The 27,477-nt window shown below is 39.7% G+C and overlaps 1 protein-coding gene across 3 annotated transcripts in view; it reads left to right on the top strand.

Annotated features, from left to right (window-relative positions):
* CLCN4 (chloride voltage-gated channel 4) overlaps positions 1–21,535 on the top strand; it is a 46,751-nt gene extending 25,216 nt beyond the window's left edge. For all 3 annotated transcript variants that reach the window (XM_082780133.1, XM_082780134.1, XM_082780135.1), the window contains exons 5-12: positions 404–526; positions 2,423–2,629; positions 2,722–2,802; positions 3,363–3,908; positions 6,814–7,000; positions 9,480–9,878; positions 15,505–15,721; positions 17,249–21,535. In XM_082780133.1, the coding sequence (XP_082636259.1) occupies positions 404–526; positions 2,423–2,629; positions 2,722–2,802; positions 3,363–3,908; positions 6,814–7,000; positions 9,480–9,878; positions 15,505–15,721; positions 17,249–17,339 (1,851 nt within the window). In that variant the 3' untranslated portion in view covers positions 17,340–21,535. The remainder of the gene's footprint in view (positions 1–403; positions 527–2,422; positions 2,630–2,721; positions 2,803–3,362; positions 3,909–6,813; positions 7,001–9,479; positions 9,879–15,504; positions 15,722–17,248) is intronic.
* The last annotated feature ends 5,942 nt before the right edge of the window (positions 21,536–27,477 follow it).

Consider the following 27,477-nt stretch of genomic DNA (forward strand, 5'->3'; position numbering starts at 1 on the left):
GGGTCTCATGTCCTGTCACCTGCCATGGGGTGAACACAGCAGTTTGCTTCAGTAGGTGCTTTTTTATTACCAATTACTTTTGCCCTTATGACAGATTTGTTTGAAGTCTTGGAACTTTTGTTGTTGGCTTTATTTTTCAGTGCTTGAAAAATGCTCTGTTTAAGGTGTTTGTGTCCCTTTCAAACCAACTGAACAGATTGTGTTAGTTATATCTTAGTATGCTACTTTTTCACATAGGTAGCAAATATTTTTTATGAGTATATTATTTGTCCTTCTTGAGCCAAAGCAGCAGCTGGCATTTAAATGAAAAGACTGGGATTCATGCCATCATGATCCCTAGAAGAAGCATGAGATTTACCAACCTGTATTTGTCTAACAATGTTTGTTACTGTTATTTTTCTAGGGTGCAAGTGCTTACATTCTAAACTATTTTCTGTACATTATGTGGGCTCTATGTTTTGCTTTCCTGGCAGTCTCCCTGGTCAGAGTGTTTGCTCCCTATGCCTGTGGCTCTGGAATCCCAGAGGTGAGTTTCTGTTTATGGATGGACATCCAACAAACAAACAAACAACAACAAAAAAAAGATCATTTGCTGCCTTTTTCTATTCTAGAACTGTACTATCAGGTAGCATTAGGAACAAGAGGATTGTCTTTCCACCTCATGTGCAATCATTCCTTTGTCTAACCTACCTGTCAAAAATTTTCATAGCAGAAAATGTTCAAACGCCACTGTGGCTTGTTGAGCTCTGCCAATGAAAAAGTATGTATATTGAATTAAAAACTGACAGCTCCCAGTCATCATTTTATGGAGTCCAACTTTTTGTGTCTAAGGCACTTATGAGGAGATTATACAGTGTTTTCTTTGGATGAAATTACTTGGACCAGTAACAAGACAAATTTTTAGGCGAAGCTTTAAAACAAAAGCAAAGTAAAATAACAGGGGAGGACAACAAATGTAAAATTTCCTAAGCAACTAAAGATGTGAGATGCCCATCATTTGGGATGTCTGAAAAGTGCCTGGCTGTCTATCTCCTGCAAATTGTGTCTTTGCACACAATGTCATGCTGGTATGACAGCATTATGACTGCCAAAATCTCTACTACGTTTTTGATATTTTGTATATTGAGCCTAAATCCATATTGAGTCATTGAGTGGTGGACCCTGTAATTAAAGCAGCTTAACTACTCAATTTTTTTGAAATCATAACAATCTTTTGTTAGAAGTGCTACAGAACTACTGAGATTATTATTTAGGAATCTAGCAAACAGAACCAACAGCCCAAAATTTAGAAATCTTTGCATACTTTTTTCTTTATCTCTAGGAGAAGCATCCAAAAGTTCCATAGCCAAATACAGGAAAAAATAAAACAAAACAAACAAAAAAAAAAAACACCTGCAAATAATTTGGAATATTAATAAAATTTCCATGTTTCAAAGTAGTCACATATTTGTTACATCATTTGTTACATATTTGATACATCTCTAAGTATGTTTAAACATTTTTCATGGGTAACTGTAAATCTAGTTTATAGAAAACAATTTTCAGAACCACTTGTGCCACTCAAAATCAGTTTTACTTGATATCTATATTTGTTTGCAAGAAATGCTTTTAATAGTACTTGCTGTTAAGATGAGTCCAGCAAAAACACTATTATTTAAACACTCTCAGTCAATTCATTTTCTTAATTATTGTTTTAAAACCATAGTTAATAAAGTAGAGGTTTGGCTTTCAATAGCAATACAACTCCTTATTCTAGTTCCCACTTTTGCTGCTAAATGTGGGCATGACCCTCCATGTCCCCCATCATTGTTATCAAGTGGTAAATCACATGTGAGGGTAACACTCAACTCTAGTTCCTTTCCAGAGCTAGTTTCCAAATCCAAATCCCCCTGCAGCATGTGTTTAATGCATGTGCATTGCACTCTATCCAAGCTGCTTGTATGCAAAATTAAGAGGAAATGTGTAAAAATAAGATCTCTTGGACTTTCTTGTTTCATAATACTTGCATGCTTTTATCTCGTGGCCATTCCAAATATTTAGAACTTTTTTCCCCCTTGTTTTAACTGGGAAAAGCCTGTGCTTGTTTATTTGCTTTTTTTCTGCTTTGTTAAAGTTCAGTCTAGTTTAACTCTGATCCTGTAAGCCAAGAAGATATGTAAGAGTTTCACATTTCTATTGATCTCTGTGAGGCTCCTTACCGACATGGGGGACCACCCATAATAACAGTAAAAGTGTGGTCTGCTTAACCCCTGCTCAGAGATCACTGTGGGAAAGTTGCCCTACCTAGGGTTTCTTTCTCTCCATCACTGTCTCTTTTCAAGTAGTCTGTAATTTTTAATTCCACTGAGGTTTTAACTCCATTTGCAAGTTCAGAGTAGTTCAGGTTTCTTCAGCTCTTCAACATGTTCTTCCTGCTTTCCAGATAAAAACCATCTTGAGTGGGTTCATTATTAGGGGCTACCTGGGAAAGTGGACACTTTTAATCAAAACAGTCACCTTGGTTCTGGTGGTATCTTCAGGCCTCAGCCTTGGGAAAGAAGGGCCCTTAGTCCACGTGGCCTGTTGCTGTGGAAACTTCTTCAGCAGCCTCTTCTCAAAGTACAGCAAGAATGAAGGAAAGAGGAGAGAGGTGAGTTTGGCTCAAACCATCCTTTATTTCCCTTTCCAGATACTCAGTGTTTCAAAGGACTCATGCCTTGTACATAAATATTTGCTTTGTAGGTGCTTTCAGCCGCGGCAGCCGCAGGAGTTTCTGTTGCCTTTGGGGCTCCAATTGGAGGTGTACTTTTTAGTCTGGAAGAGGTGAGACCTGGCAGTTCATTTGTTTCAGTAAATATATTTTCTTTTGATGTCTTTTCCTAAGAGTCCTCTTCATTTTTTCAAATATTTATATGCTTATTTTTCTTCTAAAGCAAAAATAATCTTTGATTTCTAGTAGTAAGAAATAGCCAGGTGTTTTAGCATAATTTGAGTAAAAGATAATCACTGGCTTCCTGAAAATGAATAAAATGATTCAATCTGGAAATGTATCACTGTGCTGAGTTTTCTATGGCTCTCTGATAGCTGCCGCATGGCATGAGCTGCTGAGCACCTATCTTACCCTCTCTAGCCAGCAACTTTGAATTTAGGTCCATTGATTTTTCACTGGTTGCTGCTCCATAACCAAAATCTCAAAATGCCTTTTCTAATACCTTTGTGAACACATTCTGGCTGCAGTAACAACTGGTGTTCTCAGTACAGTCAGATGCAATCACAGATTAAATGCTACGGCAGCCTACTGTGCACAGTGCTCACGCAAATAATTAAAACCAATGTCCTCCATCACACTCAGTGAAGTGTTGACTGTCTCTGCTTGGTTTTAGGTCAGTTATTACTTTCCTCTGAAAACCCTCTGGAGGTCATTTTTTGCTGCTCTCGTGGCTGCCTTCACACTGAGGTCCATCAATCCTTTTGGAAACAGCCGACTGGTCCTTTTCTACGTGGAGTACCATACCCCCTGGTACATGGCTGAGCTCTTCCCCTTCATTCTGCTCGGTGTTTTTGGTGGCCTCTGGGGGACCCTCTTTATCCGATGCAACATTGCCTGGTGCAGGAGACGAAAAACCACCAGGCTTGGGAAATACCCAGTGCTGGAGGTTATTGCAATAACAGCTATCACTGCCATCATCGCCTACCCCAACCCATACACCCGGAGGAGCACCAGTGAGCTGATCTCAGAGCTCTTCAATGACTGTGGTGCCCTGGAGTCCTCGCAGCTCTGTGACTACATCAATGACCCAAACATGACCAGGCCAGTGGATGACATTCCTGACAGACCTGCTGGCCCTGGAGTCTACACTGCCATGTGGCAGCTTGCCTTGGCTTTGGTGTTCAAAATTGTCATCACGATATTCACTTTTGGCATGAAGGTAAATGGGGGAGTGGTGCAGAGCCTGCCGTGGCACCACAGCTTTGCATTTAGCACTGAAGCTGTCTCTGTCCCAAGGCACAGATGGGTTGTGGTCAGCAGCTGTGGTCTATCTGATGTGGTGTGGGTGCGCCTGACCTCAGCTGTGCACAGGTTGTTGTGATGTCTGCTGGTCCTCTGGCCTGCCAGCACCTCCCTCTGCAGGCCCAGATGGCAGCAGAGGGACAAGCCCTGCTATTTTGCACCTTCTAATTTTCTTTGTCTTTATTAAGTGAAAAAGTTATCTGGAAGGGCATTTAAATCCACTGCTGCCAATGAGCAAATTCAGTGTGATTCCCACTGCAGCTGTCTTTCAGCTCTACCAGAGACACAGACTGTTTACATGGTTGTTTGTCTTGCTGGATTAATGTCTTCATGTGCCTCAAGGTAGCTATGCTTAGGGAAGTAATGGCTTTCAGTTTACTGATTTACACATTTACAATGTCACAAGGATATAAAAGTAGCTGAAATCTTCTATTTTTGAATCTTTTTAAGCACTTCAGCCTGGAAGAACGAGGGAGTGGGAGGACTGATAGATGTATGATTTGATTATTCTAGATTTGCAGCTTTTTCCTTCTGCTCCTCCTCCTTCCCATAAATGGGTGATGAAAGATCCAAGAACAATTTATCCAAGCTTTCAATATATACAAAGCTGTCTGTGGCAAGTTTTATGTATGTGATTGCTGGAGCCCATATAAAACACATATCTATCTGTCTACAGCTCCCATGATCTGAGAATTTAGTTCTGGATCTCACTGCAGCAGATGATGTGAAGTTATTCCGAGTTATACACTATATGGTATGCCATACTCAAAGCTAAGGCATCTCATTTTTTTCTCTTAAAAACAGAGCTTGAACTGAAGATCTATCCTTTAGAATGCCAGTTATCAGAAAAATAAGAGGAAATTGCTTGAAGTTTGATTTTCTATCATGTTTTCTCCATTTGGGACATCCCTGATGACAACTACTAAATTGTGTTGTAGCGAGGTGGGGGTTGGTCTGTTCTCCCACGTGCCTGGTGACAGGACGAGGGGGAATGGGCTTAAGTTGCGCCAGGGGAGTTTTAGGTTGGATGTTAGGAAGAACTTCTTTACTGAAAGGGTTGTTAGGCATTGGAACAGGCTGCCTAGGGAAGTGGTGGAGTCACCATCCCTGGAAGTCTTTAAAAGATGTTTAGATGTAGAGCTTAGGGATATGGTTTAGTGGGGACTGTTAGTGTTAGGTCAGAGGTTGGACTCGATGATCTTGAGGTCTCTTCCAACCTAGAAATTCTGTGATTCTGTGATTCTGTGGTTCTGTGTTCAGGTCAATCAGGATGAGTGATTGAGTTCTGCTGATTTCTTGAGCAGGGAGAATGAGTGGGAGTTTAAGAGCACTTGGATGTTACAGGTGTAATATTCCTGGAGGAGGGTTTGAAACAAGATGCCCTTTACTGCAGAATGTGATTTGTGCTGCAGCTGGCAGCCAGTTTTTATTATGCTCGTTCATTAGCTATAACGTCTGAGTTCGGGTCTTCATTTGACATACATGTATAGTTCTTCATTTGATGTATTTAAAATTCCTTAGAAGCAATTGACAGTTTTAAATATTCTGAAAAAGAACAGGCAAAATACATTTACCCACCAAATTTTGAAGGCCTGATCTGATTGTATCAGCAAAATTAACAATATATTGTGGAGGAGCTTCTGCTGTTATCATCACTAATACTTTTGGGCCATGCCAAGGTTGTTAGTTTAGTTCTCTAGGAAGCCCAAAGTGTATTTTTAGAATCCAGAAGATATAAATAGCTTTTCTCTCTAAAAATAACAAAAAGTCTATGCTTGCAAGTCCTTGCAATGTTTGTCTTCTCCGCTAGGAAATTTGTCTCCAGCTTGACATCTAAGAAAAAATTCACTTGGCTGAGGCAAAATGGGCAAAATGACCTGCCTTCCTTTTCCCTTTTTCCCTTTTTCCCTTTTTCCCTTTTTCCCTTTCTCCTTTCCCTTTTTCCCCTTTCCCTTTTTCCTTTTCCATTTTCCCTTTCTCCTTTCCCTTTTCTCTTTCCCTTTTCTCTTTTCCTTTTTCCTTTTTCCTTTTTCCTTTTTCCTTTTTCCTTTTTCCTTTTTCCTTTTTCCTTTTTCCTTTTTCCTTTTTCCTTTTTCCTTTCTCTACCTCTTTCTCTACCTCTTTCTAATCCTTCCCCTCTTCTCCTTTTTTTCTTTTATTTTTATTTTTTTTTAATGATTTGTGACTTGTCTGTGTAGCATACAAGAAGGTAATGATTCATAGAGCTTCCAGGAGAATACATAGCAAACTGAGATGAAGAAATATCTGCCTCTGAGCACTCAGCCACTTTTCTCTAAAATTTTATTCTGTGCTTGACATTTAATTTAAAATCTGGTTTGATTTAGCCTGAAGGAGTAGCAGAAAAGTTGTAAAGTACTTCATGTGAGAGGCATTGAATTCAAGATGTTATTTTCAGTCAGGCTTATTCTCAAGCCCATGACACAGCCATCAGCAGCTTCTGATGAGGAAGCAATAAAGTCAAAAACAGGAACATCCTGGCTTTAAAAACAGACCATGATTCAGAAATACCATTTATTTATCAAATTCAGTGTGATGCAGCAGGAAGGATTCAAAATGGCTATAAAAATGCATTAAAATTACATAAAGCTGTTAATATACATGTAGTTGCACAAACTCAGTCACTGCAGAAGCCTATGGGGAACATCACTGTAGGCTGCCAAAAAGCTACAGCCTTCTGATCTAGCTTTTAATAAGGAAAAAGTGTTCTTTTGTTTCCAATAATAAACAATTAATGGTTTGATCAATAATTTCATTACTGGTCATTTTTGTTGATGCACTCATGTGTCTATATTTTATTCAAGATCCCTTCAGGCCTCTTCATTCCCAGTATGGCTGTTGGAGCCATGGCTGGCAGGATGGTTGGGATTGGAGTAGAGCAGCTGGCGTATCACCATCATGACTGGATCATCTTCAGGAACTGGTGCAGACCTGGGGCAGACTGTGTCACACCAGGACTTTATGCTATGGTGGGAGCGGCAGCTTGCTTGGGTACAGTACCTGTTGATCACTGTGCATGTGTAACATGGGTATTTGGGCACCTACAAATTGGCTTAAGACAGCTTTATATTTGTATTAGGTTCTGTGCTGGCTTTCTGGATGTAATGAATTTGATGAGCTAAAGCATGGGCAGCTTCCTCAAAGGGTCTCTACCATGTAGTCAACACAAGCAGTTTGCAGTCACCAATGCCTGCTCCTTCTAATCTGAAAAAAAACCAACAATAAACAAAACAAAGACAAAAACAAAAACCAAACCAAACCAAACCAACAAGAAAAAATGCACAAAGAATGAAAGAATTAAAGTTAGTCTACTGATTTCAGTAGGTATTTTTTTGTTTTGTTTTTCCTTAGGTATAATGAAATTCACAGTAGCTGGAGTAAAGCTACTTCTTGTTTAGATTGTGCTCTCTCTCTAGTGCAGGAAACAGATTCCCAGGTCTGGCCAAATCTTAACCAACACAGAGGTAAAAATATGGTGTCTTATTATGGCTGTGTAACACACACTGGTCAACTGGGTTGTCTTTTTGTTTTCATTTTGACCATAGGCAAATAAATTTGATTACATTTAATCACTAAGCGTCCTTGGATTTAAAAAGAATGACCTGTTAACTTTTAGTGCTAGATCATTGAATCTTTCCTCATGTATCAAATTTCTGGGCATAAATCTAACAGGAATGTTGCAAGAATGCCATCTGAACACATTTTTGCCTTATCATGTCTTTCCCCTTCTGTACGTGCATGTTTTACCTCCTTTTGTTGTCATCATTGATACAATCATTAGATGATAAAATAACAGTAGGGAGGTATAACATGTTTAATGTAATTGGGTGAAAAGATGCACTCAGAGAAGAGCTGGAAAAGTGTCAGTTTCAGAATTTCTTGTTAACAAAGTTTGGATCATTTGTGTGATCAGTTATGGAGAAGCTAAGGGTAGGATTTATCTGTCTAAATTTACTGTCTGTAATGTAGACAGTAACGCCTGAGCTGTGTTGATACTTGTCACAGTCAATACAGAAAAATGAGATACTCAGAAGTTCAGTCTCATCTGGCAATAGACATCTAAAACCAGGCAAATGAACGGATGAATTTGTCCTTGAAGGATTTGGTTTGTCTCCAAAGACTTTAAAGGCAATCTGGATGACCACTGTGAGTATGAACACCTACAGCAATGTAGTGATGTAACAATAACTAGGTTTAATCTTACTGCCAGAAAGTGGAAAGCACTTTTTCTTACCCATAAATGGTCTTAATGTTCATAAAAGAAACAACACACAAAACGTTTGCTGTGATATTCCTGTTGATTGGTTAGTCAACAGTCACACCGTCTTTCAAAAGGTCCAAATCAAGGTGCAGAGGTTTTAATAGTACATTGAGACATACAGCAGCATGATAACCACTCATTCGTAAGCCCAGTGTTCTGTCTTGCTTAGGGAAAGCCTGTAACAAGTAGAGGAAGTATTAAACGATCCTTACTGTGATATCTGCTCCCAGCTTTTCAGGCTCAGTCATTAAGGCATTCCTGAGATGAAAGCTATATCCGGATCATCGTGTTAAATAATCAACAATTTAATTTTCCTGTATGTTGCTAGATTAAAAACATCTTTTAATGACCTGTTTGCTGATTTCTCGCATCTAAAATGGTGCCATATTTTGAGGCCTAAAAGTAGCAGATTTATTACTTTTACCTTTTGAACAGAGGCAAAGAAATGTTACCTAATAATTCAGTGATATATACACACTTGTCTACAGTTATATGATTGTTTTTATCCTTTAATGTAAACTGAAGGAGTAAGTATGCTTGTAATATGAGGAAAAGGATTGAAAAATATAACTACAACCCTGTCTATAGCTGCATGCCTAGACGTAGCTTTAGACCAAGTTGTCTGGGTTCAAACTGGGTGTTATACTAATACCAACATCTTGGGTTTAAGCTGTAATGTAGCTTGCAGTCAGTGGCCCTAAACTGTTCTTGTATAGAATTTTGTAGCCATGGCATATCTGGAGATAATGCTCAGTTTTCTTCTCAGTATGAATGCTACAGGTAACCCAATGGAAAGACCAGCTGTCAATGCTCCCTAGGCTGTACTCCTGCCTGTCCCAGCCATGGTACTTAGCTGATCCTTGGAGTTATTTTCAGGTTTAGTTTCCGAAGTATTCAGTGTAGCTGAGTTTTTTTGCATGCTTTCTGGTTTGACAGCACAAGCTTTTAGCATTCAATATTTGCTTTTCAATGTTGGCATCTTTGGCTTGAACAAGTTCACTCAACCTTTTTGATGAAAATTGCAGCACATGAAAAATCTCTTTCTTCATGTAAATATCCCCCAAATACTTCACAAAGTATAAGGGCAAAGTAGTCATCATGAATAATCTCATGGCTTTTAGAGTGTAAGACACAAAAATAGGAAAGAGTTGCTTAGCATGTACACTTAAAGAGCACTGAGGGGAATGTGACTGCTTTCCTTGTTGGCAGGTGGTGTTACCCGAATGACGGTCTCTCTGGTGGTGATTATGTTTGAGCTGACTGGAGGCCTGGAGTATATTGTACCTCTCATGGCTGCAGCTGTCACAAGCAAGTGGGTGGCAGATGCCTTTGGGAAAGAAGGGATCTATGAAGCTCACATTCATCTGAATGGTTACCCGTTTCTGGATGTGAAGGATGAATTTACACACCGAACCCTGGCAACAGATGTCATGAGACCGAGGCGTGGTGAAGCTCCTCTCTCTGTTCTGACACAGGACAGCATGACTGTGGAGGATGTTGAGACATTAATCAAGGAGACTGACTACAATGGCTTTCCAGTCGTGGTTTCAAAAGACTCAGAGAGACTTATTGGATTTGCACAGAGACGAGAGCTGATTCTTGCAATAAGTGAGTAGAGAGTATCTGTGTATGTGTGAGTGTGACTTCATTAGGGATTTTGACAGCATAGGGTGTTAACAGTGTTGTTCACCTTGAAGAGTGGATAAATAAGAACCAAGCCAAATTTTCCACAAATCTGGCTTTTACTTGTTGCTAGGACACATAGCTGGAAGCTCTTCTATTGCAACTGTAGCCTTGATGTTTGTGAGATAATTTTGTTGTCACTCACAATAGTACAATACAATGTGCTAGAGACAATAAAGATAAGCACGACTTGTATGACCAGAAGTTTGCCAGAACCAGATCAAATGTCACTGTGGTGCTGAGCTTCCTGTAGTCTCATGGGCTTCCAGTGGCAGCTGGGGCAGTTGCTAACCTTTGTCACCCTGTGACAAGGTGCATGTCCATGTATTTCTTTTTGTTTCACTATCTCAATTTTTTCTCACGTGCAGGTGTTTTGCACTAGAGATGGAAAACTTTTAATTGGAGGATGTCGATGTGATTAGATCTCAATTCTTGTTAAAGGATGGTTGAGTTTTGTTAAACATCCGGTGTAGAGCTAGCCGGTTAACTTACAGCATGATCTAGATCCATAAGGATTTTGACCCATCAGATCCTTTCCTGTATGGTCTGATGGCTAGGTGGGGATCGCAAAGATGTGTTATATGAAAGCGTTTCCACCTTCCTTATACCCAGAGACCCAAGTCTGCAGAGGTCTGCAAGCCTGGGAAATCAACTGCATGGTCTGCTCTCAATCTGAGTCCTATGGTGCTGAAGGCCACCCAGGCGGCCAGACAGGCTGCTGGCAGGGCATGGCTGCCTTATACTTTGCAGAGGGGTGAATTAGGAATATCCTAATCTCCCTGAAAAGGAATTATTCCTCTCTGTGTGAGCCTGTTTCATCCTTCTGCTTCAGGTACCTTTAAAAAAGCTGCTGTCTCAGATGGAGCTGAGGAAACTTCTATACTCTTCAGAAAAGAAAATCCCTAAATAGAAACTTGGGTTTAGAAGCCTACTTTCCTGCTCACAAGGACTTCTCACAAAACTAAAATGAGATTTGAAAGAATGGTGCTCTTTAAAAGCACATTTTTGGATACATGTGTATTTCTGTCTATCAGATGTAAAGAGATTCATTCCAAGTGATCAGACCTAAAATTTATATTCATTTATTCAGGGGTGTTCAGCTGTTACTTGGTTTTTCTCTTCTCATCCAATAGCAGAAATTCATCAGTGCTGGGATGCTATATACAGAAGAGAAAAAGAAATGACAGAGCCCAATTTTCTCCCTATAATATGCAATGCAGAATTCTCTTCAGTAAGAAATGCGTTTCTGTTTTTTGCCCTTCTGTGGTGTAAGTTGCCATTGCAATTACACAGAAAAGAGTCTATGAACTCAATTAATTTTGCATTTATAAGGAATTTCTCAAAACACAGGAAAGCAGAACAGATATTGCTGCCAGTTTTACAGCTCCTCTAACTACACAATTGCAACTTAACTTCCAAGGTGTATGGGAATTTAATTAATTAATTTATTTATTTTGTTAAAAACACACTATCACTGGTTGCTTCTTCCTCTAAAAAGAAGGGAAAAAAAGGGTCTATGAAGTCATAATCCTCTGCATACCAGTCTCAGTATAAGAGAATTTTAAATACATCAAAGTAAGGTCCAAGTCTGCTGCAATGCCCTCTTTAAACAACCAGTTTTGTCTGAGGGCTAATCTTCCTTTGGTAGTAACAAAAGGTGTACATCCAATCTAGGATAGTAAGTATGTGCCTGTAGTTTCACCAAAAGCATAAATGCTAAGAGTTTATGCCATTTATGAAATAGTTTGTATTTTATCCTACTTTTGCTAATAATTTTCAAATGTCTTCTGCAATCCCCTGTGAGAAGTAAAAAACCTTAATTAAATGTTTTTGGCCTGCCTCATGTCTGGCTTTTACAGTGTGCATGCCATGTCAGGGCTGTAACACTTGCTGCCATCCTAACTTTATAGCCTTCTGCGTCTCCCTTGCAGAGAGGTATGTCAGTGAGAAAACTGCATGGAGTGAAGGTGCAAAGCCCTCACTTCAAAACCAGAAAGATCTGACACAGTCTGAAGTGAGTCATAAGTTTGAGCAGCTGAATCTTTTGATTCAGGTCATAAATGGCAACATAAATTCAACATGGTTGAATAGGCTTGCTAGGAGATATGTGAAAATGCCCAGCTATGCACAATAACAAAGAAATTAATTAAGAATAAACTCAGTGAACATTTTAGATCAAAATGCTTTCCTGTTTGAAAACTGTTTCTCTGACATCCACATATTCCAGAAGAAAAGGTACTGTGTCCTGACCTGATCTAATTAAGAGTATCTTTAATAGAATCAGAGACAGAACTGAGATTTAAAACCAAAATCTTATCTTCATAGATAAGTTTTCCTAAGAGGCTTAGCTGTAAGGGACCTTTGGTAATGGTCTTTCTCTTGTGCTGGACATGACTGCTCCCTGATTTCATTCTGGGCCAACTCTGTGATACAACAGTTAATCTTTCCAGTACTTCATAACTTTAGGTGAGTATGGTTTGTGTCTTTGTGACTTAAAATCTAGATTTGGTATCACTTTTCTAAGAGACATGGTATATGATTCCAGTACAGGGCAGAGCAAAACACTGGTTTTGTACCAAGCTAGCAATGTTTTGATAGTTAATCTTTCACTGAAGGGTAAAGTTGCTTTGCATTTATTGCAGAAGTCGTTTCTGCTCTTGGGTAATAAATAATGACAGAGTATGTGTTGTATGACAGAGAATGTGTTGTGAACTTCCACCTCAGCTTGCTTCACAGTTGTGTTCATGGAGCCATACCCTAAGTCTCTCTAAACTATAAAATTACTGGCCAGGAGACAGACATCACATGTGGTAAAGCATCTTTTATTCTCCTGTTCGGGTTCTTATCTCCTGTTCAGCCTGACAGCATCCAGAGATACTGGAGTAATCTCTACAACCAGTATAGCCCCATCTGTGCAGCCCTGTAGCCAGAGAATGAGGCCTTTGGAAAATCAGAGTAAGGCTTGCAGATGTATCTCTGCTTTCACTACATTGTGCTCCACAGAATGTATCCTCAGTTTGAACTAGCTTTGGTACCTCTATGCAATGACATGTTGTGACATTATATATAATCATAGAATATTTCTGAGTATATGCTTTCAGCTAAGAAACTTCAGCTTTCTCTTGCTTGATTAAATGTGCATCCGCAGTGTGCAGACCCAGGGAATTCACGGGAGAAATTCCCTCACACAACTGACTTGCTCTAGAAATGTATCCAGTCCCTGTAAAGTGGATGGCAATGCCACTTGTGATTGCTCTGAAGCACCTTCAGGAGGATTGAGTCCTTCTGTTGGTCCTTGTTGAGCAGGCGGGCAAGCAGGTCAGGTGAACTTGGGTGGTCAGAGTCACCCTCTGGGAATATGTGTCTATGTTTAAGATGACTCCTACTTTACAGTCTTACAGTCGGGGAGTATTTGACTCTGTAAAGCTCTTTTTTCATTTGGCTAGCTTCAGAGGTGTTGTACAGAAGGCAGAATCCAGGACACAAACCAGGTAGCCGGCATAATGTGCTTTCCCCAATGTGGAATTGAAAGAGCAACATAGTTAACATAGGCTGTGAACTCCTGAATATGAGAGGCCATTTCACATTTGGGAGAATTAATTCACTCTGTAGCTATGACAAAAGTCTTCTGTATTGATTACTCTGTAGAGCCAGACATCACCATCCACTCCTTCTGTTAAGTTATATCTATTTTCCTTATCCACTGACTGCAAAAATCATCTGTTCTTCCGTTTTACCTTCTCTCTTAACTCCTCCATGCAGTGAGATTGCATATAAAGTCCACCATTTTTATGATGCTACTGAATTTGCTCAAAATTACTACATCATTCAAGTTGCTCCAGAGAGATGTTTGGCTTTGAAGAGTGAAGTCATGGCTTTGGCTAATCACTGTTGTCCAGGGTCATTGCTGCTTTGGGAACAGCAAGTAGTAACTAAAGTGCTTGGGCCTGTTGCTTTGGGTGCAGCTTCAGGAAGGAAATACCTAGCTGTCAAGGGCTTTTATCAAAGGGTGGGACTTACCTTCAGTTTGATTAATGATACCTCTTACTGCAGATCATATATCAAAGAGTTATGCAGGCATGTTCACACTTGAAATTGGATGTATGAATCAAAACAAGATGAGACAAAGTTAGCATCATTCCTATAAATTGCAATAGGACTTGTAATATGTGGAGTGAGAAAGTTGAGAATCATAATATAGTGATACTAGGTTTGAGCCAGCACTGCTCTGGTTCCAGAAATATTACAAGACAATGATCATTACAAGGAAAAAAGTGCAGCTGGAACATGTTGGAAACCATTACTGTCTACACATTACAAGTTGCAGAAGCAAGTTTCTGCATTTTGATTGATGGAAATGAGCTCCAAGAATATATACATATGCTTTGAGTATGTCTGATTTGCTGTGCCTCTCAAGAACAGAAGCAGCCTATATTAATCAAAGATAACAATTCATACCATTTCCAAGAATTTATACAAAAAAAAAAAAGAAAAAAAGAAAAAAAAAAAAGAAAAAAAGAAAAAAAAAAAAAAGAAAGAATGAAACCCTCAGAGCCAAACAAAAGATATACTTTTTCTGGGGAAAGACAAGTAGTCTTTCATTTGGAAATCCATCTCAAACGTTGTTCACACCCTGTAGTGATGAATAGAAATGAGGTAAACACTACAGAGAAAATAAACCACTTCTATGCTAAGAATTCTTGTGGGGTGATACTTTAAAGTAAAAGGCTTATACTGATCATGTAAACTCCAGCTGTAGTGTGCAGTTCACTTCATCGTTTGATCAAAGTATGAATGAAAGCTTTTGACCTTTTGAAAAGGTTCAAATACATACTGTTGAGGAAAATGTATCAAACTCATTTACTGCTATATATTGTTCCTCCTTTTGGTATCTTCTGTTAAGTAGGAAGCTTATTTTTTCTGCCCTTTTAGAGTCTCTCTATATAAACTCTATTTGAGAACTTAAGTGCAAAAGTGCATAATTTTCCCTGCAACCTGGAGAGGTGTGCCATTCTAGAATAACACCCACACTGCTCCCATATTCCTGGGAAGTGATTTAGTCTTTTGCTACTTTTACGTTCATAAATAAATTTGCCATGCTCAGGTTTCATCAGCCCCACTGAGAAATCAGGAAACAAATAGGCTGCTCCAAAGCGACTGGGACCATATACAGGCTGTTGACTCCTCTCCTTCATGTGTGCAATAGAAGTTTCTGTTGTGATTCTCACAATGGAGGAAACATCCTATAACCATTTGAATTTGACAGTGATTTGGATTAGTGATGTTAATGAATGCAATGAGCCACGCTTTTATTCAGGAAAACATTATGCCAATCAAGTAAAAGTATGTATTTGTAAAAATGTTGAGCAAACTATATCAGAAGGAAACTCATGTTTTCTCCAAGACCTCACCTCTTAGGACCTCGGTAACTGTCTGACAAAAGGCTACTACTGCCTTTGCTTTCCAAGGGAGGACATAGTTTTTTCATTGTTATTATCAAGCCTGATTAACAGGCCTGACTCATGGTCTGCCTTGATCTTTCTTTATGCAGAGAATGCAAGGCAGCGTCAGGATGGGGTGGTGAGCAATTCCATTGTGTATTTCACTGAGGACCCCCCAGAACTGCCACCCAATAGTCCCCATCCACTGAAGTTGCGGCGTATTCTCAACCTGAGCCCTTTCACCGTCACTGACCACACACCAATGGAGACCGTGGTAGATATCTTCCGGAAACTTGGACTCCGACAGTGTCTTGTCACTCGCAGTGGGTGAGTAGATGCTGAGTCAAGCACGCTTCAAGAATCTTAGGTTTTCTTTAGCATTAACAAAAACACTGTTTGTGCATCTAAAGCCAAGTATAGATAGTAACTAATTAATCAGCACCTCTGAGACACTCAGATGAATATTTATATCCTATTTTGTGGGTGGAAAACCGAAGGGAAGTGTGCCCAGTCTCTCTTCAGGGCAGCAAAAGAAATCAGACTCACAACCAAAATGCTCCTACTGGGAGTCATGGTTCATGCTATTCTGCCAAGTCCTTAGTGTATTTTTATTTAAATAAGGTAAAGATAAATACAAAATAATCTGTTGTGACTCCTACTGTATTTTCATTTTCAACAGAAGCAGATCTGGCAAGTAGTATTGTTTGCAAATGATGTGCCTGTTCCTAGACATCCAGCTAGATTGGATACTTATAAAGACTGTGATAAAGATGTCAGTTGAGGAAAATTAATTCATTCTGCTTTCTTTTTTGGAAAGTTCAAAGTCATATAAACTAAAAGTCCACGAAAAAGTGTGGGCAAACATGACATTAGAAGAGCATAAAGCTGCATAGTATGCAGTAGAAATAAATCTGGTGGTTCCAATGAGGTTTCCGTTAATTTGGGAGTATTGCTCATCACAGGATCTTGTGGTAAGAAGGAACTTTACAACAGGACCGCAAAAGTAGAGCCATCATTTTCAAATGTGGAAGACTAAAATTTAGTCTTCTGCAAAACCCCTTTTTGTTATTCAAATACATTGCATATAATCTGTTAGTATCAACAGAGGGCACTCAGCATTATAAAAAACAAGTACCATTTCTTGGGACAGACGTGTAGGTTCTGTTTTGAGGTGCTTCAATTTGGAAATTTTCATCTTGAGTTCTTTTAGTTCATTTCACTAAATGAAAGGTGGAATAGCTCTAACAAGGACATAGTTTCAAAATTCAGTGCCTCACTGCCTTCAAGGAATATAAATAAAAACCCTGGAACATTGAGCGTTAAAAAGTTTTTTTACTCTTGGGGCTAGATGACCTGTAAGTCTCACATTTTGTGACAGATACAATTCATTTAGTATCATATAAGTGTGAAATTATCACTCAAAGTTGAAGGAAGTGTTATGTCAGAAAGTGAGAGTTTCAGAAAGCCCATGCTTTTGCTTAGTTCGTGTACTATTAAACCCCATGCATGTCCTACATCAGGTCACTGGTGCCTTGGTTTTATGCTGTGGATCCTCTGCAGCCTGAGCCTAAGGGAATTCATTAGTTTGTCATATGAAATGTCGGTAATTGTAGCTCCTTGCTCAATCATGTTCTCAGCAAAAGGAGATAACAACCCAAAATATTTCATTTAATGATCATGGCTGAGGTAGTAAACATACATGAAGTGAGAATGCTTTTTATAAAACAGAATTTCTAGGAAATAGGATGGACAGTGTTAATGGAAGCACTAAAAATGTCCCTGTAGCTAAAGAGGAAAAAAAAAAGCATGATAAATGAGATGATTGTTGACCTTTCCTTTCCTTTTCTCCTCTAGGAGGCTGCTGGGTATCATAACTAAAAAGGATGTATTAAGACATATGGCTCAAATGGCAAACCAGGACCCTGAATCTATCATGTTTAACTAGTCTGGTAAAGGACGAAGAAAGTAACCCCAGAGGAATCCCTTCTAGATTAACACAAAGGCTATGTTCAGTGTTTCATTTTGTTTAAAGAGAAAATGTAATGTGTCTGAGGAATGGCCTAATATGTCTCCGACAGAGGGAGTGGATGCAGGATGGCACTTATTTAATGAGGAAAGCAGTTTAGAAGCTCTGAGCAGCTGCAGACATCAAGCTGTGTTTCCTTAATGAGTTACCTAACAGCTCAATTGGTGCATTGGTGGGCGTAAGTGATGTGGTGCTGAGAGACAAAGAGCCAGGAGCACCAGTGGGATGCATAAACATTCACAGGAACTCAGGAGGCAGGTGTGAAGACTAGCAGACACCGTTTATGCATAAATTGTTAGCAAAGATTTGTGTTCCAAACTAGGGAGCGTGTATGAGTAATGCCAGTTGTATTTGTTACTGAAATCATGGCTATTTGTTTGCTAGAGAATTATACCATTTTCATGAGAAAAAAAACATCATATTTTAAAATGAAAATTTTTGTCACCCTCATTTATTTTTTTAAAAGTTAAGTGTTTTGGGACTGAAATTAAAGGAGCAAAAGCACACTTAAATTCATTTTAAAATGTAGTGTCCCCTGCTCCCTGTTTTAGTCCTTTGAATTTTACAATTTATATATATACAATTTATAAATATACAGTTCAGCATTTCTGTCAAACAGCTTTTCTTTATTAATATTGAAATGTGACTTATTTCTAAGGATTTATTATTTCTCTATGCAATTTTGCATACAGGTACTGTAATATTTAGTATTACGTGGTTTGCTATGACAACAGGAAAAAGCATAAAAGCCCATGGAGGTATTTTCAAAGGCAGAAAAGGGAGACTGGTATCCAGCTCTCATCAAAGCTAGTGACAAGAAATAGAATCTTTCGCCTGCCTCCCCTTATGTAAACAAAAATAATTTTTCACAGACTTATGAAGTTCTGCATTGATTTCTTATTCTCCATTTAGTTCCTTTTCTTTGTTGCCTTTTCTTGGCACTTGTCCGCGCCTGCCAAGAGATCGGTTAAGTTAATTTAACAACCACAGACATTTATTCTGTAGCAGATCTACTCTTTACACTTCTACTGTTAGTAATAGGACTGCAGAATTGCTCCCCACAACACTGTGGCAAGGATAAGGGATCAAAGCAACTGAGAATGCAAATGACAATAGCAAGGCTTTAATTACTGATCTATTTGCAGCAAGAACACATGATTTAACAACCCTCAGTAGGAACCTCTAAGCCACTCAGGTAAAAATGCTACGTTTTCTTAAACCCTGGTTCTGGTCCTGCATAAGATAAACACAGTCAACATTGTCTGTGTCAAAATACTAGCACTTTAGTCAAGACTGCTGTCACTAATAGGTGACCAAATTCTACGCTAAGTAACACATAATTCACACTGCCCAGTGTTTGGTTTACAACCAGCAACATAAAGATAATGACTGGAGTTAGGCTGGATCCTAACTTAGGTTCCTCGAATCCCCAGCAGGAGGGCCTTCTGACCACCTGAGAGTCTGGACTATTCATTGAGGCATCTAAATCCTCTACTATTTTTGCTCAAATATATATAGATACCAGTAGATACCAGTTTGGATGCATCTTTTGCATCCAAATATTTTTCAGAGACAGAGATTATGGAAGAAGAATATGCCAGATGAACCTTTCATTACTCCAGACAAAACCCAAACTGTGTTAAATTGTAGGCAGTGTGCATGATCATTGTGTCCCTGAACTGAGACAACTAGCCAGGTGCACCCTAAGTTAGATGCCCAAAGTTACAAATTCTTCCTCTCATCTCCAGTGACCCTGCTTCCGTCTGGCAGGTGTCCCACTGCATTCACAAAAACTATGGCCCAAATTGTTTAAGTAAAAGAAACGGAAGTGAAAGGATAATTTTAATCTGCTAAATACAGCATTTAACAATAGTGTTTGCAACAGACTGACATAAATATATGTAGCTCTGGCCAAAGCCCATAGATATTTCAGTGTATATTTTTGTTAAACATCTGCAGTACAATGTATTATTAAAGGGATATTGTTAAAACTATGAAAACTATAGGACTGAGCAACCCTTTCACTCTGAAAATAGGAAATGCAACATAACATTGTTGTTTCTTTTGTTTTGTCTTTGAAGCAGTCATCAACCAAACTCATAAAAAAGCAACCGACTTAACCACCAAGCTCCTGAAAATTGGATTCCCTCATCTGAAGAGAGATGCCATCTTAAAAAATCAGTAAATTTCCAAAACTAAGCCCAAATGGGGCTTAGTACAAATGTCAGGTTCTAACCAAAATTATGAGAATCTAAGCTTGCTAACTTTTGAGGGCACTCTTGCTCTGACATTGAAACTGAAGTGTTTAACTTTTCATTCTTATAGATCTTAATGTTAGTATATGTTTGATGAACACTTTCTCCATCTCCCTGTATGTTTATGTGGGAAGCAAATGTGCAAACTCTCCCACTTGAACACTTCTAAATACCTCTTTTGCTCAGAAGTCAATTGAAATAAGTTAGGAAGTCCATTTAATTGAAATCAAACCCCATGCTTCACATATGTCAGGGAAAAGGAGAGGTCTTAATGCCTTCTCTGTTGGCCAAGGAAATTTCAGTCCATGCCACACTAGAATTTAGTCCATGGCAGAGCTAACTTTGAAGAGCATTCAGAGCATGTGTTTGCTAACAGAAACCAGGATAATACATCCATGCTGAAATAAAATGTCATTTCCTGAGGAAAAAGATATTGAGTCAGCTAACTGAGATTAAACTCGTTGTGAATACAAACTCATCTGGGTATTGACTAGGATTATGGCTCAGTCCATGGTTATGCATAGGCATAAACTTGCGTGGCAAATTCGCCTTAGTACCCAGAGGCCTGATCCACTAAAACCAACAGCCAGCTCTGTGATATCTTGTTGGCTCCTCTTATTAGGCTGCATATGAGAAGGACTCAGGGATGTTCAAGGACTTAAGAACAGGGTCCATAAGACCAGCATGGTGGTAGTTTGTAGGAAGCAACAACAGAAGCAATTGAGACTTTAACTTTGGGACTACGACCCAAGCTAGAAGGTGGGTAAATGAGGGTCCAGATCTTTTTTACCAAACATGTTCCTCTTTAAATGGCATCGTTTAAATATTTAAGGGTCAGAGAAAAAGGTTTGAATGTGTAACTGTGTACATGGGTGGTTAGACTGCTGCTCTTAGTTCCAAAGTCTGTTCAAAATACACTAAATCCCCTTAGAGCAGGGACTGACATCTAGCTCTGCAGAAATGGCATAGGAATAGCTGACTTCAGCTGCTTGGTGTTATCATGACTGAGTTAATGCTAGAATGATGAGGAAAGCTTAGAAATAGGACAGACTTTGATAATGAGAAAACTTCCAGAGACAGTAGTTGGCTGTAAGTCCTTCTGTTGAATTTCCTTCATGCTACAATTTTCATTGCTCTTAGAGTTTGAGTGGCTGCATGGAGAACACTTGTATAAATTAATATCATGCTTTTTGCAAAAAATGCAGTTATAATGTAATAATTCCCCATAACAAGCCCATTATTAGTTACCATTTTCCATCCTTATTCCCAAATGTGTCTCAGAAGTCAGTGAATAGACTCTAAAAGGCATAGATCTCAGCCTTAAGTATTTGAATCTGTAAAACTCAAAATAGCCTGTTGAATCTGAGTTACATATGTACTTTGATATCCAGCGTTCAGTTTATGCAACCTCACATTCATGTAGTTGGATTTAAATCCTCACATTCAAGCAGTTGGACTTTGATGTCACATTAAACAAGAGAACAAAAACCTTTGAATGATGCAAGTTCAGTATTGTACCTTTGTTTTGCATGAACTGTGTTCAGTTACATTCAGCTTCTGATGTATACTTGAAGCAATTTGTACCAGAAAGTTTATTAAAACAGAGAACATGGATGGGATTAGCCAGATCTTTTGGCTGTCACAGTGACACTAATTATTAATTCTTATGCTTTGCAGAAGCAGAAAAAGAATGTTTAAGAATTACAGAAGACCCATTGATTCTGTGTTGGAATGACACTATTGTTAAGAATATTGTTTTGCTTTTTTTGTTTGTTTTAACTGTAGAAAATGGTATATATGTTGCACCTTATCAAAAACAATGTTTGGACTCTATTTTTTAAATAAAACTGACTTACTGTATTGGAAACATTGCTTGAACATATTATTAATTGGAATATTGTATCATAATGTCTCTGTATGATTTTGATGTTTCTTTTTACCACCTATAGGAATAATTCAAGCCGGATTAATGCTTTAGGATATCTAGTTCAGCTTTGGGTTACCTCATATGAAATTAGAAGTTAGTCCATGAAGTAGACTTCAAAGAATCAACCTTGACAGCTGGCTGTTTCATTTTTGGAAGGAAATTATTTTCACTTCAGCATCACAAATCCTTTATTAAAGAAATCTAAAAAGAGAAGAAAAAAGATTTATCCTATCAGGCTCTTCTGTTTACAATCGTCATGAAATTTGTTTAAAGTTAAATGTCACAAAGCCCTTACTATTTCAGACTTTGTGTTTTTTTTTTTTTTTCATTTTTACCTTAGTTTAGAGCTAGGCCCAAAGACTGAAAATGGCAGGTTCAATTGTGCACATTTACTTGGATGAAACATCCCTTAAATGACAGAACTTTTATGTAGTAGCAGAAAATGAGATTCATCCTGATTAATGTACTAACAAGCAAATAGAAAGGCGCTATGGCATTATGCAAATAAGACATTAATCAATGGTTTATCCAAAAGAAGCATTACAGATTTAAAGGCATGCTCCAGGGAACAAATCTGATAAGACTGATATGTCAGCATTATCCTAATTTAAGTTAAATTACTCACTTCAGAAGCTGGTGCTGGAGTCCCAGGGCCTCCAGCTTGCTCCGTGGATTGCTGTAGCTCTAACATGGCCCAATGCACACATGAAGAAGCCAGTAGGCATCAGGCTTGCAGCAGCATAAATAAGCAGTAATTGTTCCTGTAGTTTGTAGTTGGTCACGAGGGACTGAGCCTTAGACCTACCTGTCATCACTTGTGACGGCAGACCAGGAAATGGAAGAGAAAATGTTGAGAGGAATCCAGCGCTGCCCTGTCACAGCTGTGCACCACACATCCTGGCCTAGGTGCTCAGTTCTGCTAAACCAAATGGCCTGTTGCTATCCACATGCCTTTCTGCTCCTTCAGGAGCCCCCTCCTTATTTACTTGCTACAAGCAATATTGTAGCAAATTACAATTTTTGTCCTGGTCCTCTGCTCCAGCTCCAAATGCAATCTTGCTCCCACTGTGGTAGCTTAGTCCACCACCAAGCACCATTTTACAGACTACATCCCACACAAGAAAGGTGCACCTGTGGTAGGTGAGCTTTTCTCATGGTATACAGGATTTTTTATCACTCCCTGCTGAAGGACATGGAAAACTTGGTGTGACTTGCAGTGGTATTCTGCATTGAGTTTTCTGATTGTTTTTTGGCTTGCTATCTTAACACATTACCAAAAAGATGGACTTTTCAGAAAAATAGTTGCTGTATTTGCACAGATCAATGTATGTTCACCATCTCAGCCAGTAAGTAGTGAATCCTCAGTGAAGGCAATCAGGAGCTGGGAAATGACTGGCAACTATACACTGAAGCACTTATGAGCTCTCAGAATTTGTCAGGAACTGCTGACCTGGGGCTGCAGCATTTGGTCAACTCTGCATCTCTTCTTTCATCTTTCTTGCATTCTGAGCATAATTAATATGCTCACTTTGAGCGCATTATAAGCACAGCTTGAGCACAGTTAATGATTTCAACCCGTGCTATCTTCAGAATTATCTTGTGTAGTCAGGGTCAAAACAATCTGAGTATTCCTATGGATACAGTGTTTTCCCCAGCTTCTTCAGCTGTGTTTCATTTGAAAAAGGATTCTGCAGCCTGAACAATCAGTGCACAGCTCCCCGTGGGGATTTGCAAAGCCCCTGCGGTCCGTCTCTGGCTTGCACAGCCTTAGGAGCAATGTCTGAGCAGGCCAGCGTTCATTATGGAGCACATACTTTACAGATTAAGCAGCCTTTCTTAATCCACAAAGACTCAGTAAAGGGCCCAGAAAACAACAACAGCAACAACAAACACACAACAAACATGCAAATTGCTTAGGAAGCTAGACAGTCAACTATTTTAACCACAGAAAATTGTTTTGTTCTCAAAGTTATGTCCACCATGGTGTCTAGCTCTCAAGAGAACCATCCCCAGTGCAGTATTTGCTCAATAGTTTCATCACTAGGAAGGAGTAAGATTTCAAGCTAAAAACATATGTATTTCTATGGAGTACAACCAATGTTACAAAATGTATCTTAAAAGATAACTTTTTTCCCCACTTTGTAGTAAGCTCTTTATTTTAACAGCTGTTAGTGAGGACTAACTGCACTGCACACAGGTCAACATGAAATGCTTCTGGGCTGGTGCATCAAATACTGAGCATTTCTCCTTTGATAAATGTAGTAGATAGGAGTGCCTGGAATAATTGTGCCATGGGAAAGGACCATTTTAAATAATTAAAGTGGCATGACTAGAGGAAAAACATAACTCTAAAGTTTACCACTAGGTAACACGGAAAGGTATTTCTGTATTATGAAGCCCCAAGGTTTATAAAATAATATTTAACATTTACATCATTAACAAACTTGCATTTTGCCTCAGACAACTTTTACTCATCCAACTCTTATATTAGATCACCATTAGACACCAAAATATCTGAAAGAATTGGAGGGGACAATAAGACTCTTGAAGTCCTCAAGCCTGGGAAAAGAAACATCTAAGCTTTGCTGCAGTTCGGAGGTGGAGGACACAAACTCTAACAAAAGTCACAGCATGGCCCCAGTCAGCAGTGAGTTCCAGAAAACCAAAATACAAGAGTTGCCATCTCCAGCCCTTACCTTTTGCATAATCGCCTCATGGTTAGAGATTTTTGGGATCTGGTAGGGCTGGGATCCATTTATTGTGTTAGGTAAACGTCCCAGTTCCCATGATACCAGCTCTTCTGGGTGTTGAGTGGCACCTGAACGTATTTAGACCAGCACAGCTCCCCTTTTTGTAACTGCTGCTCTGGTTGGGTTTCTGGCAAGCCAGCGGGAGCATTGTTCTACAAGCACTTGTAGGCTTCTACTTAGAGATGTCTCAGCTGGCTATTCCGAGTGACTTTGAGATGCACATTCTGTACCTGGATTTTTCATAGTGAGCTTGGGTGCCTGCTTAGACTCTCATAATTACCAGAGCAGGATCAGTTATATTTTCAGTCATTGCTATAGCCTGAACACTGTGCTTGGCTTCTTGCAAGTACAGATACAAGTATAGATTAGATTAAGTCTGAGATTACCTCTTCAAAATTCCTTCTGAATATGCTGTTTTCCAGACTGCTAAACAGTTGGTTCACAGTTTTGGAATCCTTAAGGTATTTCTTTGGTACTGAACATACAAATGGCCAAACCACTTGGAAAAAAAAAAAATCAGCAAACTAAGCCAAAGAATAAAACATTTTATTTTTTGTTGAACAGAATATTTAAACTGCATCTATATGATCACTGTTTGAGATCAATCATCATTTGGATTATTGTAGTAATTCATGATTTTTAATCTATTTAAGTACCTGTTTTGCCATTATATTTTATATACTTATTCAAGTGGTACTACAGTTAGGGATATAAGAAAAGTATAAGCTCAGTCTGACTGAAGGTTTCCTTGTCACAGATATTCAACATTTTATCTGAATTAAGTTTTGGCTACATCTCAACTTTTGAGGAACGCTCCCTCAAAGCACTAGTCACAGAAGCACAAGGAGTAAGTCATAAGCTGTGCTGTACCTCTCCCTTCCAAGACTGGGAGCTTGAAGTCATGAAATCATCCACTTTCTCTCTGCCAAGCTGGTTTTGAGCAATAGAAATCCCTGTCCTTTTGACAGCTACAGTGGCTCCAGTTTAGTAAATCGCACAGTGCCAGACTGCCTCCCTCCATACACAAAGGCATTCTTCCACGTGTAACAGTTCCCCCTCCACGTAAGGATAAACAGGTATGGCAGGTAATACCCTTATCTCCCTCCTGCTTTTCTCATTTCATGCTCTGTGCTGTATGCTTCTGCCTTTCTTCTCATTGAGCCTCAAGTTCCAGCCCACTCTGACTCCCTGCTGCAACTTTTCTGTAATAACCAAAAGAAAAGCCCAAACCCCAAACAAATCAACACATCTGCTCTTTCTGTTGCAGTGGGGCTACTGTGCAGAATACAAATTGGCAAGGAGGAAAGTCATTAACTGAGCAATCGTCTGGTTCCCAGCATTATTTCCACAGAATAAACATTCAGTGCTGCTGAAATGTGAAAGACAAAACATAGAGGGACTGGGACCCAGTTTGCCCACACGATGTCCTGATGTATACAGACTATTGTACCAGATTCTTTCTCATCTGCTCTTCTTCTGGCTCCACATTATATTTCTGTCTTCCTGATGTTCAAGCTTGAATGACATGGAGGGAGAGGAGGAATTATTGCCATGCCAAGAACCCTTTTTCTCAAGAGAATGCTCCATTCATGATGATATGGAGTATCTTGAGCTGGGCAGCCTCTGCCTCTCTTACTGAAGCTGTTTCATTCTCCATGAAAATATCTATTAAGACAAAAAGAAAATGGCTTTAAATGTGATTACATTTGCTCACTGGATAGAGAGGCAAGAACTGAACCCCAGGCTCCTGCCTGCCAAGGGAATGCCAATACCACTGAGATGTTTGTGTTAGAGGGTTAAGTCTGTGGGAGCAGGGAAATTAAGGAACTATGAGATGTGGATGTTGTAAGTGCCAGACGCAAATGTTGTGAGATCCAGCTGGAAATTCAGCCCAGAATGAGACCTGTGGAGAGGCAAGGTTTTCTGCACACCCATCCTCCCCATTTCTAATGGGCAACCTCGCACTCAGAAAATAAACTTCTGCCGTTTCCGTGTGGGTGCACAGTTACACTGGGCATCGTACAGAAGTGTGAGCCCTTCATGCCAGCCTGTTAACACTGACCATCTTCTCCAGTGTAAAAACCTGCAACAACTGTGATAGACACAGAGGGAGTGAGGGGCAGAAACACCAGGCACTCTTCTCTACCTAGAGCCATATTCAACAGGAGCCAGAGCAGCCGTGCTGCTGCTGCCTTCCCTGCATGGCCATTGCCCTGCCACCTCCTCCCAGGCCCATTGTCCCAGTGCTTTAGGGCTCTGGGAACAGAAGCAACTAGAGGAAAAGGTGGGGAACTGCGATAGCTGGCTGAGGATCCTCCCGGTTGGGACTGGCCTCTCAGCTGGGCCCCAGCAGGTCTGACCGGACATTTCCTTCCCACTGTTCCTTCCTGTAGGCCTTACAGATATTCAGTAACTGCATCGCCCTGCACAGCCACACCAGGAATCACAGTGATCTTGTTTTCTGACAGAGATGCACACAATCTGCCTGTCCCAGGAGAACAGAAAACCAAACCCATCATTGCAACTACCACAGCTCCATCTGCTCTGAGCACAACAGAGGGGCAATTTGTCAAAGCAGCCAGACACTGTCCTGCACCACCAAAAGGCCCCACAACTGTCTTCGTATTTTGACTCTCTGTGAACTTCAAAGAGAATATCTTATCTTTTATAAGGGTATTCAAGTACCCCGGGATGCTTGGCAGAGGCCAATATCCTTAGTGTAAGGAGGAGTTGGATGTGGTGGAAGTGCCCTCCTGGCAGGCTGTGACCCAGCGGTCGGCATTTTAGGTGCCCCAGCAAACACTCCCCTGACCCGCTGCTGCTGAACTGGTCGCCCGGTGTGGTGTTTGGTGACCCACTGCTCCACATTCGGGTTATTTATTAATCACTGTCAGGGCAATGAGCTTGAGTTTAATTTAATTGCTCCAGAGGTTTCAGGTCGCAGAGGCCCACGAGGTGGCGTTCAAATACTCGGTATGGCAGTGCTGCACGCTCGGTGCCACAAGCTGTGCACACGCTGACAAAGGCAACAGGGTTTTGATTCGTGTACGACAAGATGTCTTACTGTTTGCTCTAAATTTATAAAAAATCGTTCTCATCAGTTTTCTTCGGTATGCCAATTAAAA

The sequence above is a fragment of the Aythya marila genome (assembly GCF_965140915.1).
Source record: "Aythya marila genome assembly, chromosome: 1".
Lineage (NCBI taxonomy): Eukaryota > Metazoa > Chordata > Aves > Anseriformes > Anatidae > Aythya > Aythya marila.